The sequence below is a fragment of the Strix aluco genome, chromosome 6, assembly GCF_031877795.1.
Source record: "Strix aluco isolate bStrAlu1 chromosome 6, bStrAlu1.hap1, whole genome shotgun sequence".
Lineage (NCBI taxonomy): Eukaryota > Metazoa > Chordata > Aves > Strigiformes > Strigidae > Strix > Strix aluco.
The window spans coordinates 31767656-31785649 of record NC_133936.1 but is presented as its reverse complement, the minus strand read 5'-3'; the positions used below and the strand labels follow the sequence as shown (position 1 = coordinate 31785649).

The 17994-nt window shown below is 39.4% G+C and overlaps 1 protein-coding gene across 2 annotated transcripts in view; it reads right to left on the bottom strand.

Annotated features, from left to right (window-relative positions):
• SATB2 (SATB homeobox 2) overlaps positions 1-17994 on the bottom strand; it is a 131331-nt gene that overhangs the window by 58395 nt on the left and 54942 nt on the right. For both annotated transcript variants that reach the window (XM_074828315.1, XM_074828314.1), the window contains exons 3-5: positions 16026-16152; positions 13731-13854; positions 8773-8875 (exon numbers count right to left, since the gene is read on the bottom strand). In XM_074828315.1, coding sequence (XP_074684416.1) covers positions 8773-8875; positions 13731-13854; positions 16026-16152 — 354 coding nt within the window. The remainder of the gene's footprint in view (positions 1-8772; positions 8876-13730; positions 13855-16025; positions 16153-17994) is intronic.

Below are 17994 nucleotides of genomic sequence, written 5' to 3'. Positions count from 1 at the left end.
TGATGCTCTTAACCTCTACCCAAATCTTCCTTGCACAGTCAAGCAGCTGACACAGTCCACAGCACAATAGCTTGGGGTGGTCCGCATGCAACTTTCCATTTGAAATAAAACCAGCTCAAAAGATTTAAAATAAGATTTATTTCTCCACCTTCCCTTCCCCTCACCCTTTATTTTCACTGAGTTGTTAATAGGAACATTCTGACAAACAGCCTGTGGGGCATTTAGAGCTTATGAGCGGCACTGAATTGACTGACAGCACTGGAAACCAAATTCCTATGCACAATAACGGATGCGGCGGGGAGAGCAAGAGCGTAACACATCTCCCAGTACTGCACTACAGTGGGGACACAGAGGACACGCCAGCACCCATGACCCAGCGAGTCCTGAACCTTTCAGTCCACAAGCATACGGGCACTTTGCCCCATAGTAGGAAGAGGCTGGTAAAGAAACGTTTTGTAATAAGTTACTAGCCGGCAGAATTGCCATGCTTCAATTGTGACAGGATGTCACCACCCAGGGCTGTTCTCCAGTGCTTCAGAGTTTGCTTCTTTGTTTTATTTATTATTTAAAACCTGGTGATCATAAAAGCCATTACCAGCGGTGGTCACGGCCAAGCAGGGAGGGCTCTGTGAACTCTGGTGTGCCTTGCACTAAGCTTGGATAGAAAGGTTCCCACAGTTTCTCCTGGCTTAGCACCATCCTACTCACTGGAGCAAGACCTGAACTTTGGAGCTGTGCTTGGGGGACAAAGCACTCTCTGGCACAGTACCACCCTCCGCCTTGGACAGACAGGGCTGCTGCGCTACACCGAGAGGGTGCCCTCTTGCTTATGCTGCATAATTATGAACTACCACTTTGCAAATAACAGAACCACTCCAGGGCACAGGAGGTGCTTTTAAAGTGGTAATTCTGTATCTTTTAATCTATAATTAGGGTAATTACTTATTTCTTTTAATCACAGCCCACTTAACCACTTCAGTGCAAAGGGCTGGTCTGAGGAGTCTCATTTTCATTAAACATCTAATCGTCGTATTTACCCGAAGTTGTTCACTGACTTCATTCACTGTCTGATCTCTGCCTGGGCCATTTGTTTCTGCAATCAGGACTGGAGAAAAAGCAGGTTGACTGGAGAGGCAGACTTGATAAGAAGTTCTAAGTTTTAAAACCTTTCCTTTCCTCTATTCCTGCAGGATAGTAAATAACCCCAAAACAGCTATAGAGCACATACAGAAATTGTTTGGCCACTGGCTGTGGGTAGCAAAGGCCTTTATCCAAGCCTAATGGAAAACAGACAGGAAAGGCCATTGTCTGCTCTTCACTGTGTTGCAAATTGTTCAGTTCCCACCAAAGCACGAATCACTATTTTTGTATTTAGAATAACCATCATTAAAAGTGGGCCTTTGATCAGCATCAGTTTCAGATGAACTGAGCAGAGTGTACTAACATTGCTGACTGACTCTGTGCAGCTGACCTTCTCCTTCCCTTGTCCTAAAGACTAGATCCAAGTCATCCCTTGGGACACAGAGATGCTAACATGTCTTCTGTCAGTTCTGCTTAAACATAGTAAGTCATATTCTTCCCATGGGCTGCCCCTGGACTGCATTGTTTTCAAAGATGCTTGTCAGAAGAGAAGAATTTAACCCGTGATCTTATTTTTAGATTATTTTTGGGTTACTGTACAGGTTCAAGAGGGAACATAGAAGTATGAACTCAGTTCTTCATAATGTTAATGTCGTTTGGAGACAGGACATGCCAGATCCATCTGGCAGGGAAAAGCATTGTATTGAAGCTGCTTTAGTGACCACCTGGTCTAATGCATGAATATTGGTCAGGTGAAATGGAAAAGGAGAAGCAGGGCAAACATTACTCAGAACTGTCTGAGAGAGTACTGAGAGAACCAGAGAGTACTGGTTTAGATGGACTGATGTTCTCATCTGATATAAAAATAACTCCCTTCCTGTCAAGCTACAGTGACAGAATTCTGTCCTGCTATTTAAGTACTAACCTTTTGTGGGCACCTCAAGAGGGAGGTGCAAACCTCCTAGAATACCCAGACAATTGTGCAATCCCTCCAGGAGATACGTATGCATCTCTTCCTGACTCATAGCATCAGAGATGGTGAAAGGAATTGAGACAGAACACAAACATCATTAAGGCAGACATATAAACTCTTCAGATACTTTGAATGAACAGAATTCAATTTTGCTCTGAGAGTTATGTATTCTATTAAATTCATGGGATCACAGACAGCTACACTGCAGCTTTCACACCAGGAAAGCTTATGCCTGTACCTAAGCTTCAGGTTTTCCTCCCATTCCAATCTAATCTCCACTAACACTTACTTTTTTCCTTTTGTGCTGACATGTCACTATTTGGCAGCACACAAAAATATTTTTTTAAATATGAAGGACAATTCATTTTGAGATTCTACAGATTAAAAAAAAAAAAAGTATTTGCTTTTTAGAAAATGAAGATGACCATTCTTTACTAAGAATTCAAAAGTGGCTGGGCAGAAGTCCCAGCCTCAGCACACAACTGGTCCTCACTGAGAAAAGCACTGTACTTGGAACAGGACACATTTTAAAACCATAAAGTTGAGTGACATTATTTGAACAGGTTTGTTCCACATCTCTTAAGTAAAAAAGGTAAAATGTCCCTGCACGGCAGGGACAAGACACAAGACAAATGGCTAGGCAGTTTCTCTACAGAAAGACTTCCAGCCTTTGTTGCACTGACATATGTTCCCTAAAGCAGCAGTGGCTGCAGCGCCAGCCACACGCACGCGCAAGAGATGGCGTTCAGCTAACCGCACATACCCTTCTGCCACGACACAGGCACTGTTAAGAGTGAGAGCCACTGCTCCAAAACGGCCAGAAGACAAGAAAGACATTCTGCAAAGTTGAAATTCATACATGGATTTATTTTAGATAAAAGTTAAGTTTAAGTTAAAAAAAACCTCAAAGGGTGTGTTTTAATTCTCTTTACAGAGAGGAATAGCCAAGAGGGCCACAACTCATAAAGCCCCTGGAACGCACTGCAGTGGGTAAATTGTTTCCTAACAATACACACGCACAAATCCCCCAAACTGGCACTTAACATCAGGGACAACGCTAAAATACAAAATGCCAATGTGGGTGTGGAAAACAGCAGTCGAGGGGTCTATAACTCTTGCTGAATCTTAACAACTTTAAACTTATACTTAAAGAGAGATGCTGCTTTTTCCCCATGATCAGTGCAAACCGATGAACTACTCTCCTCATAAAATAGCACAGTGGTCCACAGACTAAGAGGATGTCTCTGAGTCAAAGATGATCTTCAGGTCATGCCTGTTATCTACATGCTGAAAAGCTTGCCTGCAAATGATGTTATTTTCTTTCCTTTATCCTTAAGAAAGTGAGGAAAGTCCTATTTTTAGTGAAATAAATACACAGTCAAGACTGTAAAAGTAAGCAAAGGAAAAATTACAGTAATGTCAAAAGCCACACAGCTGACCTGAATGACCCTAACTGGTTTAGTGCCAGAGCCACAACTAATATCCAAACAAGACATGAAATGATCTCTTCTTAAAAAACATAACATTTCTGCCTCAATCTGTTAGTTAAAAAGGCAAAAGGTCAATATATATATATGCATATATATACATACATACATACATATAAACCCCTCTATTTACATAGAGAGAGATATACACATGCATGTATCAATAAACAGGATATTTTTAAAAGTGAAAAATACTGCTTGGGAAGGATCTGGTGTGCCTTTTCATGAGGGTTCTACAACATCTGCTTCAGAGGAACAATTAAAAACTATTCCTCAAAGCATATGATGACAAATTTCCCCAGACTCACATTGGCATTATCACTGTGCTGCAATCCTGGGTTCCTTCAGCCTGGAAATAAGAAAGCTGGGAGCCCTTCTGAATCCTGTTTCTAACCTCTCTCAACCTACAACAGCCTCTAGAACACATTATAAGGAAAACAGATTGCTCTGTCTATCCATTACGGGAAGTAAGCAAACATACTTTCAAGAATAAAACAGCACACAAACAACAAATCAGTAATACTGGAAAAATCAAAGAGCAGTCAAAGCAGATTCTCAATTTAAGGAAGCTAGGAAAGCTTTTTCTTACATTCCTGATCTGTTGAAATAGAAATAACTGAGCTCTCCTCCTTTAAACTGAAAAGCCTCATCATTCCACAAAAACTTTAAGACAGCCACAGTCTCAAAACTCACATCCACAGAAAGCTGTATTTTGACAGCCTCTGATGGCAGGAGCAAAGATGAAATGTTCTTAATATGCAGACAAAGAAAATATGTCTTTTTATTTTTAAATTCACAATGTATTTATTTCTCCCCTCTGCCTTCCTAACTTCCTCCCACCAAGCTAAGTTGTGTCATCAGGCAAAAAGAAAAAATTCACACCAGTTAAGAGTTTCAGTTGTGAAAGAATTCTGATACAGTGATAGTCCTTCTGATAAAAATAGAAAGCATGACACTTGGAAGTGAAATATCTATTGAGAAATAAAGCTAAAAAATATTTGAAATGCAACGAACCCAAAACACTGGGCAATGAGTAGGTAACAGGTACAAGTTTGATCCCTTGACAATGATCTGAGTTGCATGACAAAGTTCTGAAATACTTCTCTCCATACATATATATTTATATACACAAATACAGTTACTTAAAAAGTATTATTTTAATTTCTGTATCTATTTGTTAATCAAATTAAGAACCAATGTAAGTCTTAAACAATTATTCAAATCCTGGATTTCTACAACATTGAATACCTTCTCCCAGCTCCAGCAAGTTCAGCATCTAGAGAAACTGGATGACCAGTTCTCAGATTGACAGGAGCATCCCCATGCAAGTGAGCAGGAGAAAGACAGTTTGAGAATCACTGGACTAAGCCACTGATGTATAGTTGTCATCAATTAATATGTAACTTGTATTGAAAAGGGGGAATTCTGATTCTTAAGTGGGTTTAAACCACTTAAACCCCATCATGTACACACAACTGTGTACTAAAATGCCTTACATCCCTCAAAAAGAAGAAAAATAAAAAAGCAAATAAAAAGAGTTAAAAAGCTTCACATAGTAATATTAAATTTGTTCACGGTGCGTATTCTGAACAAAATTACAATGCAAACTAGATAGCTTAATTACCACCCCAAATGATTACAGATGTCCATGAGGGGAAGAGAAAGTTCACAGAACTGTAAGCTTTTTGTTTCCCAACCACTGTACATTTTCCATTAGAACTGTGTTAATATAAGCTCTCCTTCAAATATATACCTGTATCCCAAGGACACTGGAAAGAGTGGACATCCTGTTATAAACCCACTCGTGTCCTCACACATATCCGAAGCTACCAAGTAAAGCCTCCATCCTCACACCAACCAGTTCCCAAATCTGTCTGTATACTAACTCTCGTGCCGCTGAATAAACTGTGAATGTCTTAAAACCTTAAGGGGCTGGGGTGGGGTGGGAGAAAAAATTCAAGCAGAATTTTATTCTAGCATCATCTTGACACAAGGCAAAATTACCATGCTGAGCTGAACTAACTGAAAACTTTTTTTAAATTACAAGCATAAATAGTTTAGCTGTCTCTTCGGTGAGTTCAACAGAATGCACACTGAGAATGTTTACTTGAGATTTGATACAATTCCATTTGTGTACAACTTTTACATCTGTTGCTAATGAGATCAAATTATTGATTGTTCACTTTCTTATATTTATTTAAACATTAACTATACACTCGGCAACCTGATGCTTTTTTTTTTCCAGAGAACTTTTTATTTTTGCCTGGCTTCAGTTGTAATTACTTTGATCTTCCAGAGTGTATAATTATTTTACTGTTTATTTATTTCTATGAGAAAGGAAAAAAGTTTGACCTAGGAGATCTATATGTGGCAATTTGTAACAGAATCACATAGCTTATGTTTAGGAAATCATGGTTTTGATTAAGAAGCAACCATTTAGTTCCCACTGTTTTATTAAAACAGACATTAGCAGATAATAGGAAACACATTTAACACTGTAGGCTGCATTTAGTTTGCAACATCAATAAAGTTATTTTGAAGCCCCTTCCTATTTTGCATTTACCACAGCTCATGTGAATTGTTTTATGCTTTTACTTTCTAATAACCAGCTCTAGAGTTACACATGGATACGGGTGCTGTTCCCAAAGACTCTAAATTGTAGTTTTACCCAGTCTATCAGGATTAGAACCCAAAAAATGAATTGCTGCATCATCCATCCACCGTCATGGAAAATCCAAGTCCTTTTTTTTAATTATTATTAAAGGAGTATGTGATGACTGAAGCATATAACTCAAGTCACTGATTTTGCATACTAACTGGGCTGTCCTGTAGGAATATCTGGCTACTGAAAAGAAACAAAATGTCATGGAAAGAGAGATGATGAGAAATTGAAACCACCCAAAGAAGTGCAGAAGTCTTCCTGTTTCCATGGGGTTTAGATTACTGCCCTGAAGCTGCATGGCTGTTTATTCTCCATGCACCACTGTACCTGCCATAGACTCTTTGTTTTCTCTCCCACTCATATGGTTGATGAATCAACACTACTTGAACTGCTTTATAGCAGCTTGTGTTTACTTCACACATACCTTAACCTTCCTTTTTCTCCTCCTACTAACACACACATACACTTCCAAACAGCAATGACTGGCTGCGTCTCTTTGAATAGCACAGATACAGAGTTATCTGGCAAACTCTTCAGGTTTGGATCCTTGACCTCTTGATTGAGGTCTCATTCTGCTTTTACTGCACTTAACAATTTAACTGTGCACTTACTAAGTAAAAAAAGTAAGAGCTTAAAGAATTCAATGCTCTAAGAATGGAAAAAAGTGGAAGACAGCAGTGTGTTAGAAACACTCAGAAGCTGTAGTGGCATCTCTACAGTTAAGAACACTACAGTTAAGGGCTTCCAGTGCCTCTGCAACTGGCACCCTTCCCCAGTTTGGAAAAAAGAAGGAAGAAAAAGAAAAAAGCCCATCTCTGTTCTCCTAGAATGGCAAGTAAAAGCGAACGGTGATGACCTTGGAGCTGTTTGATTCCTTTGATTGTTTTTTAACCAAGAGGACATGTTAGAGCACTTCGAATAAAATTCTTTTATTAAGAGACACCATTTAGAGAAAAGAAACACTTCTGAGTCACACAATGGCAATTTAGAGAGAGAAGAAACTATCCAGTTTATTTAGCATGTGGGTAACCATGTACTAAAATGTCCAGTCAACATCCTTACTTCAAGCCTAAATCATTTTAGCAGGTGAAAAGCAATACCTCCATTTCCTCATCTGCACTGTTACCCCACTTCTGCCTGAACAACCTAGACACAAATAATGTTACCATAAAACCTTTTTTTTTTCCCCCTGGTGAAAATCTAATCACTGCACAGGCCAGGCCTGAGCATCTTACAGGTATGCTCTGCACAAGCCAGACGTGCAGAGGAAAACCAGATGCCTCGGAACTTATTCTGATATTTTATGCAATTTTGTTTCATGGGTTCCTAACTCAAGCAGCAGACTCTTTATGGTATTATTATGCAGATTTCTAGTCTGTCCTGTGGAAACTAAACAAGCAACCTTTCATAGCTCAGCCTTTTAAGAGAAAAAGACAGCAGACTCTTTTTGAAAGACGTTAATCTTCATGAGACTAAAAATACAATGGCTTCTCAAGAAGGACAGGACATTACACTACTTCTGCATAATGCTTGTGAGTCCTGTTATGATCTTCCTGGCTACTGACAGGATCACAGACAGAAACAACAAAAGTAGCCTATGTCTTCTTTCAGACAATGAATCTTCCCTTCAGGGGTGTAATGGAGAGAAAAACTATGCAAAAACCTATCACAGGGTAAAGCTAATCTCCAAGGCTGGTGGACATTTGGGGAGAGAGGAGCAAATTGGTATTGTGGAAAAACTTTTGACTGTCCCCAAACTCCTGCTCAAAGCACATGCATGTTTTAAAACAAAAAAACTACCAAAATAAATGGTCCAGTACACACACAAGTCCCTTCTCAAAGAAAAGGATGAATAAAAGAACAAACTACACAAGACAGATGCTTGTCACATCACTTCATGTACTATTAGAAGGTGATCAGACATTTCAGTGGCGAGAGTGGGTTGAACTTATGTAGAATAATTTTATTGCCTCAGGCATTCACTGCTAACCAACTAATACAATTTCATTGTAGAAAAAATACAATGGGCTGTTTTCATCTTAACTTCAGTGGGTGCAGAACCTTGTTATTTAGCTACATCTCTTAACAGTCAGGTATTAAATCCTCTACTGGTATCCAGATTTCACATGATAAAACATGCAGGAATGCCAGTACACTTTGCAGTATTGAAAACAGAGAGAAAGGGCACATGTAACTTAAAAAGACAGATTTTTAGCTTTCATGATTAAAATGCAACTAAGGTAATCTAAATAGCAATTTAAATTAAATCCTGAGATACTAGAACTTTTTTTTTCCAAAACGTTTTAGCTTAATTCAAAACACAGTTGATCTTTCAACACAGCTAAATGGGATATTTTAAGCATAATTTTAAGTGGCCCGTGTTTTCATGCCAGCCTTGTTTGTAAAGTATCAGATTTAATTTCAAATGTGCTGTGACTGTGCCCTCTTTGTAGACAAATTCACTAATATTATTATAGCTTATTACCACTTTTACTTAAAGCAAATAATCTCAAACTGTCAGCAAAAGTTCAAGAACTTGGAAATTCACAAAAAAAAATAAATCAATTTACCTTTAATCTTCTTGTACTTTTTGTACCATCTCCCAAACTCCTGGCACTTGGTTGCTGACACATTGGCATAGTATGTGCTATTTACAATGGATGAAATCATACTCTGGAAGTACAGAAAGAAAGACAAAAAGTGTTTTAAAATATCTTGCACAATTGGAAATCCTTTCCAGGGAAGGTGAATGACATGCGAGTGCACAATGATCATCCATTTGTGACTTTACAACCAAAAGAAGTGTCTGATGAGTAGAAAAAATTGGTTTTATTCTCCATTCTATATTCTCATCTGTAATTAAAATTACAAAATAATTATTATTTTGCATAATAATATAAAAAATATGTAGTACAAACCTAGACTGAGACCTGCGGCTCAAGCTGAGGGGGGCACTTCTACTTTATTTTGTACTTATGATATTACAATATCTAAACTTTAGTTGCATAAAAACAGGCGGTGCCATGCTGGGGAACACATGCTCACTGCACCCGGGTGAGAACAAGCATGATTTAGGAACCAGATCCTAAAGGTAAGATTAGATGCTTCAGCATGCATAATCCAAATAATGCTTTTCAGATGTCTCTGTTCTGCTTCCAAATGCAGCAAGACCACACAGCCAAGAATCAGAGAACATCCGTGCTACTCGCTGCAGAACAACAGTTAGGCTAATAAGTTAAATTAATATAATTTATAGAAACGTGTGATTAGTCCTTGTGTAAAAAATCACCAAAAGCGAAATTAACAGTGCCATTCAGAGCAAAGGGAACTATACATACTACAATACAGAACAGCCAAAAACCAGAGAAAAGCTCAACAACTGAATATTGCTTCACCACCACTCTTGTCTATTCTTCGCAAACTCCCTATAAGCAACTCTTAGTACAAGCCAGCTGAAGCAGAGAGGTGCAGACTGGTTTTGCAGCACCTGATACCCATAAAAATGATACTTTATATCCCGGATACTTGTGCTGGTAGGGTGGGAGAGAGCCTTGTTACTGGTAGTTCTTCCTTTCTATTTTTTTTCCCTTCATCCATTCTATAGAGCAGGCATCTTTTTAACAACATTTCACTTTCCTTTTCCCCCCTCTGAACTCTTCCAGGGTCAAATTTCCCAGCATGGGTACATTTCCAGCAAGGAAATGCAATATAACACCACCACTAACACATGGGAGCCAATGCACCTTCCCCAGAAATCACATTTTCCTTATGCCCTCCTTCCTCACTTACGTCAAAGCTCAGAAAAAGCCCTGGCACACTGCATGACCTTTCTGCACAGAGATGTGAGAGCGAGGATGATCTCTCAGCTCGAACAAGCTATTTACCGTAGCCTCAAGCTCTGGCCCACCAGCTTCTGCAGGCTCTTGTGCAAAATGGGATCTTGGCCATCTCTGGAAAGCTACAAGGCTTACACATTGGCTTACTCAATTTTAACAATGCTTTGAAAACAAAAACATCCCCTCCCTCCTCCAGATTTAGCCAGCCTTCCACCCAATTCACTGCAGTATCACAGGACTCCAGCTGTTCCTGAATGCTTGAGTTTTGGGGATTTAAAAAATGTGAGCAAAACTGAGAAAATTAAGATAACTGGGTGGTGCAGATTAGTTTCAGTCTTCAACAGGTAATTCCACTTTCAGTAAAAAGGCTCTTCTGCATTTTCACTTTAACTTTTCCACTCAAAGGCTGCTACGGTGCACTGCAGTAGAGTCTGAAGGCTATGAAGTAAGAGCCTTTTTAAGCAGCAGCTTCAATTTCTAAAACTGACATTCAATTTTCTAATTAAAATCAATATTTTGAGACATAAACCTAGCATTGTGGCAGTCAGCAGCAATTTCCTCCCCATAAATCCTCCCTTGCTCTAAGTCATTTTAACAAGCAATAGTATTCTGAAAGCCTGACACAGAGATAGCCTCTGCTGAGGAATGATTTTGAACAAAGTTGAGTTGAGATAACTTGGGTTTTTTTTTTTTCAATGTCACTTTAGTTAAATTTACAGTTACTAAGAAAGGGTGGGGAAATTGTTTAGCTCTGTCTACATAACAATTTTGGTTTTCCCTTTTTTTCTTTCCATCCACCAAATCCTCTAGCAAATCGACATTACTGAAATTGTAGGACTATTAAATATCACAGAATATATTAAACTATTAACCTTTATTTGAGAAAGCAAAGCTTAAACTAAATAGTAAAATCTAATAGTAAATCAACCATTGGTGAAAAATCCCAGGACAGATTCTCTTCAACTGCTTGACAGTAGAGCAAGGGAAAGAACCGTAACAACTTTCGAACTACATATTCTCACTATTAAATGTAAAGGAACCTTAGGGGTATTTCTGCTATGAATCTTCATGAGTCTGCATAAATATCCATTCAGAAGAGAGTGGCAAAAAACCCCCACTGATTAACTGCAAATTTCTAAATAATGCATATTATTCCTAGGAAAATCCTTAAAGAAGGAATAGATTATATGAAGTAGCAGATACATTTGGTATGTGTGTGGCCATGATAGCCATGTGCAGTGAAAACTGCTTAGACCAGGAGCTAAGAAATATCCACATAAAGAAAATCCAGTGCAGTAAGTTCAAGGAGAAAAATATGGGACATGCTCACATCCCAAGAAATCTTGCTCCAGAAAAAAAAACCCACACATGCTCAGTGCTGAAATGAGTTATACAATATACAGGGAAGACAGAGGTCTCTATGCAAAGATGGAAATGCTGAAATAATTGGATTTCTTTCTGCCACACACACTCCCCCCACCTACCCTCCTTTCCCCCCAGCTTGGTTAACTGGGATTTATTTGTTTGAACAGGAGCCGTATGCTAAGGGTAGCTAAGCTGCAGCCACATAATACACCTAGCAGAAAAAACCAGAACAATTTTAAATCAAAGTGAATGATTACATTTCCCATTAGTGGCAATCAGAATCCCCATCTGGGCTGCATGGAGAGCTTGGGCACCGAGAACCAGAGACGGAGCACCGTCACTGGCGGGAGCGAGAGCTCCCCGCGCTGCCCCTCTCCACTTCTGTACTTGAGGCACTGTGAACACATTAATAAACAGCAGCATTTACTCTGCAGTTGGACTCCTAAGAGACCACTCTGCAATTTGCTGCTGTCAATAATATATTAACCACAAGGGGGTTGTAATGACATTTCACATTTGGCACGATATTTTTTTAAAACTGATTTGGGAGAAGGAATTGTATTAGAGGCATATTCAGATGATGGTAATAGACAGCTCCTATACAACCTTCCATCATATCTTCTGTATTTGGTGAGCCAAAACAAAAGAGACTGAAACTTTTTATGGCAATAATAATAAAAATAATAATACAAGCTGCATTCTTGCAGTCCCAGTTTAAGGGTTAATCACTGCTCAAGGTCATTTACACCTGTGCTTAAAAGTAAGCAAGCTCAATTTTTTACAGAAGGATCTTCTTTTAGTTTTGTCCACTAAACAAACACTGGGGCAAGGATTTTTGCTGCTTACAGTTCTGCCATCAGTAATTTTGTAAATGTATTTCAGACTGAGGCTATAGAAGGAGGAAACCAACTGCAGCATTTCCACCTGGTAGGCTTTGAAACTGAAGTGGGAGGAAAAAGACCCAGACAACAAATGAATTCTGCATATGAAATGATGCATGGTTTAGTTACACTGGATATTGAAGAAGACTAGGCAGAGACAACCATATGCTGCAATCATCATTAGCTGACCAGATTCCACAGATAACTCTATTTAAAGAAATTACACTTAAACTGTGTGAAAAGAAAAATACTTTCGTATTCAATGCACTTACACTTCTGTGCATATCTAGAGTCACTGCTATTCCTTTAGTAAATAAGGCAAGTTACATGGCTTTTCCTTGCACAGCCTTTTCATTCCTGTTGGTTCTGCAGACCCCACATTGCTAAGGAAGATGAGGAACGTGATTCCTACCAATTGCAAAGACCTACATTCTGCTCTGAATCTCACCTCTACGCTTTCCCTGGAGTTGTAATCATAACACAGTGAGGCAAATTTGTTGTGGTTATACATAGAAAGAATTCTCTTAGTTCACGGAGGCATCTGATCATGCATTGCAGGATGAACATGTAGTGCAATGCACAACAGGCAACCACAGGAGAAAAAAACGTTGGATACAGGCTAGCAAAGTAACAGATTTTTAGCAAGCAGGGCTTACTGATGTTTTGACTTTTTAAAGATACAATCAACAGATTAACCTATGATTCTAATTAAGTTTTCAGAAGGCAATGCATTTTTCACTCTTAGCAAAGTTACTTGGTCTGGATGCTCAAGTGTTTTTCTCTTTTTTCTGAGAGGCAAGGAGGACTCAGTCATGAAAATTTTATAAATCTCTCATTATGACAATCTGAAGTACAAATAGAGCTCACGGTATCTGTAGGAACCTATGTCTTAGTGTCTTAGACGTGACATCACAGACGTTTATAAAGCAGTCATGAAGAATGAGGCTGAGTTTCTGTTCTTTTTTTAACATAATTACATACACATTTTTTGTTGTTGTCTCCTAGAAATTGGGGCACAACTGTTAAAACAGCATACTTCTTATCAGAGTTGAAGGCTGATGAGAGCTACCTATGGGTTAGTGGGGGAGGGAGGCCTCTGCAAGTGGGAAGAAGCCACTCAGATCTTGCATTTGAGGATCATTAGTCTTATTGCAAAAGGTTCACATAAAGATCTAAATAAAGAATTTACATCTCTTTGAACAGCAGGATAAACCCCAACCAATTCATTCATAATTTCCACCTGGCAACCCATTGGAAACATGGTATAAAGACCTGGAAACGTGGTATAAAGATACTCTTTTTCATATTAATTAGAATTTCTCCTTTCTAAAGAAAACAAGAAATTGATTTGATATTTATGAAATTTAGTCTAAGCCCTTTACTAAACAAATATGAGCTTTAGATCTTGTAAATCTGGCTTTCCCTAAGTCTGTTAAAAACACTGACCTGTGAGAGAGGGCATTCTTTGGCTAATGTGCTCTGATTCATCTCTTTGAGCAGTTCCTTTAAGGCATTGCGAACTGTGGCGTGGTTCCACTGCTCTGCTGGCAAGTCTTCCAACTTTGAACAACTGTTAAAACAGAAAGCAAAAAGTAGGTAGAAACATCACCTTCACAGATGCTTACTCTTTGCATACAAGTGTTACAGATCTTTAAGCAGTGAGCACAACCTTGGAGTTTCCTGCTTAGCCAGCCCATCAAGGTCCTTCTCCCATCTTTCCCCTCCTCACCAAGCCTGACTCACAGAAGACATGTAGCTCAACCAAAAGAATGACAGGACACGGTAGGAATAGCAGCCAATCCTACTATGATATTACAAGCATGCTTAACCATTCCCTCTGGGGCCTGGTGGAGAGCAAAGAAACTGCGTAAAGCAAGCCCCAGACATGGCTGGATAAAGCCATCCTGTCTAAACAAAGAAAGATACTCCTGCTGGGATAGAAAAATAAACATATATGCCACACTGCCACTAACAAAATCCCTAAACAGCAACGGCCCTCATTGTGTGGAGGCAAGACTTTGAAAAATGAATTTAATTTTATACAGGTTCTTATACTGCCCTCACTGCTGATGTATCCAAGCGCCTTTTGGAAACACATTAAGCCATATGCCCAACATCTGTCACATGTAGTTCATTCTCACTTTCATTCTACAAGAATTGCATATGTAGTGAAGCTTTTGTCTTCATGTGACTTGTGCCTCTTTTAGTTTAACAAGCTTATGGGCCTGTGTCTACATACACGGGCACAGACCTGAGAAGCACATCAGAAAGGTGGGAGAAGCTTGTCATTGCCATTCATGCCTGAGAGACTTAATACACATTATCCAATCAACCTCTGAGGCAGTTCTGCCTTCTGCCTATACAGTCTGGCTTTACCCTCACTGTTGAAAGTTCAGTTGTGCTTGAGGAGTTCAAGTAGTCAATGACCATCTTTATCTCAAACTCATGGGCTATCTTTTATTTACATGGCATCCAGGCATTCAAGCACTTTGAAGATAAAGAATGAGACCTTGATCTTGGGTTGATACCCTCCAGTAATACAGATGTGACATTAGGCTACATGGACTCCTGGTAGGTCGTACTTCTGAGGAGATGAGTTACTGCACTCCAGTTTTATAGTAGCTATAGGCTCTAGATGCTCTTTTACAACTGTGCTGCACAGATGCAGTCTAGCTGAGAAATGATAACAGTATATAAAACCATGAAAAGGCCTGTTAGTGGGGACAGGAAACCCCAAGCCCCATCAGAGACAGAATGGGAAATGTTGCTGTTTGGGAGGTTAACATCAGTGAAGCACCAACTACTTCCAAATTCCAAACTGAACTGAACAGTTGGAGGGTATGTACCTGCCACCAAAGCACACGCACACACGTCCCAATAGACCCCTCTTCTGTTCAAGTCGAGCTTCAAAGAATTGTGGGCAAATTATTTCAGGCTGTCTGTTATTTTTGTCTCTTTCCTCTGATGTATCCTGGCCATAGAGCTACAGCAGACTCTGCAATGTAGGCTTACCAGCAGGTCTAGAGTATACCATACACTGCCAGGGACCTGCCACAACTCCTTATGCAGACTTCAGTAACTATTTGAGGACTCTTTTGAAGTCTGATAGAGAAAGGGGGAGAAAAAGTGGAAGGGAGGGCAAGTAAGTGTAAAAGTGTCAGGAGCTTTTGCTTTGCTAATCAGTGTCAGGAGCTTTGCTTTGCTTTTGTTAGCATTCAGGGAAGGAAAATATTTTCCAAAAGCCACATGGAGCTGCAGTTAACACATCCCTTCCTAATCTTCCAGTCTTTTTACTGGGGAGACCACTGAAGAAAAAAAGGAAAGTCAAAAAGTCCCCTGCTCCCCATCTCAGCAACTGGGAGTAGAAGACCAGGATTCTCACAATGCAGCCTCTGGAAAAAGGCAAGGAGTTTATTCTTTTGATACAATAAGGCCTTGAGAATCCATTAAATTAGGGATTGTGGAAAGGTCTGCCTTTAAAGATCCTGTATCTTTACTTGACTGAGTTTCTGCCCCTTCCCTCTCTGCTACCATACTGCTACTTCAAAAAACATACAAAATCAGTTGGAACATGCATCAAAAAGCTGCCAGGTGACCCACCCTTCTATTCATTTTTTTTTTTCATTTCATCAAAAAAACCCAGAAATTAATGAAGACAGGATGTGCTAATCTCTGTAGTAACGCTGTAATCGACAGAGCAGCTCAGAGAATAGACAAGGACAGATGTTCAGAAACACCCACCTTTGTAATTGGATTTTCAATGTCACAACATGATAGACATCTTGTAGCATGTCGGCTACTGTCGCATCTGGTGCATCGGTCACATAACTGAGAGGGAGGGGATTCCACCTCCCAAGTTTGATTATTCCTGAAAAGAAAACAAAAAATTCATACTTTGTATTTTATTAGTGATTTACTAAACCCTTTGATAAGCTTGTTTGTTCATGAGATTCAAGATCTGCCTTGAGATTTATTGCAGTCTTGTTCAAAAAGATGTATTGAACTGACGGCTGAAGCAAACAATGGAGAAGAGTAGGAATAGATTTTAAATTCTTAGCAGAGAGTTGCTGACATGTTCCTGGCTCTTAAATTACTTCAAGGAAGCACAGGAGGCTTCCTCCCTTCACATCTCTCATCATCCCACTAAAGCCTAGTTCTCTAAGTTAGAACGAGCTTTAAATACTCTATAGTCCTGATTTTTTAGTCTACAAAACCCTTCAGTAAATAAATGCATTGGTTTTGACTTGAACAGGAAAATTCCTATGTGTGGGCTTTCAGCACACAGTTACAATCTAAGCATGGTACAATTCCCAGTGTGGATGGAGGGCACTGGAAACCCACCAAGCAGGAAGAGTTCACTCCCAGCTACAAGATGCACTAGGCAGACAGTTGCTTTTCTTTGTGAAAAAAACAACTGCAAGCTGCTGACCGCAGATCCAAAATAGCATTTTGGGGGCGGGGGAGAATGCTGTAAGTTCTATTTCTACTTCTGTTCATTCTTTAATAGGGATCATCACCTCTTCTGGATGAGCTTGTCACAAAGACTGTAAACTTGGATGGTAAACCATTTGGTGCAGAGGTATTATTTCTGTTTAGACAATTTCAGAGGGCCCACCCACACCAAAAACAATGACTAATACCCAGGAATGACTTCCAGGAAGATGCCAAACAAAGAAAGCCACAGTGCCATCTTATATGACAGCAAAGCAGTTCGGCCTTGTTCTGCACTATCATAACTACTCCTCTTATTCCTTCCTCCACCATGTTTCCATTGCCCCACTGTTCTACTCACATAATTTTTCTTAGCACAGCCCTACAAGATACCAGTCACCTTTTCTCCCATTTAAACTGATGCCTTTTGAGGTCTGATTATATACTTTTTGATCGTTGAAAAGACCATCTCTAACCTCTACTGCCAGAAATACACTAATACATGAGAAAACTACTTCCTCTGTGATAACAGGAGCTCCAAGAACCCTCCTTGGGTATCTGGAAGGATGCTGTGATGCCAAGAAACTTCAACCCTCTCCTTCACACTTTCTACTCCCAGTTCTTCACCAGCTCTGGACCTAATCAAACTGAAATAAATGGCAAAGACCTTTTATCCTGATCTCCCAAACATGATCATAAAATGAATACCACCTCTGAAACAGTGAAACAAAGCTTCTTGCACAGACAATAACAGAACACAATGCTTATGAGCCCGTGAAATACCTGCTATGGAATATTTTTTTCCCCCATTCCTACACAGGTTGAAAAGGAAATAATTTTAGTACAACTCCTTTTTGGTAGCACTTAAATCTTTACATTTACCATTGATGTATTTCTCTGCAAGCTATTCTATCACCACATACTGAAAGAAGCTGTAAGTGACCTAGTTCATCCTCAGTGGCACAAAGTTTCACTATAACATGCTGGTACAGATAGGCTAATATTTCAAGAGCAGATTAGAAAGCTTTTGGCAAGGGGAGATCTTGTCCAAAAGAAACAAAAAGTTAGTAAGTGTTGCTTGATATCCAATGCTTGAAAATGGGACATAAACAGAACAAAAACATTTAAATGATGCACTGTTTCAGTATTAAGATTTAACAATCTGGTGCTGAATATGCTGCAGTATAAATAGTGCCTGGACTCAGATCCAGTAGAGTAACACACAGCACTCATTCACAGCACCGTATGTCTCCAGTGCTGGCTCCTTGAGTCATATTCC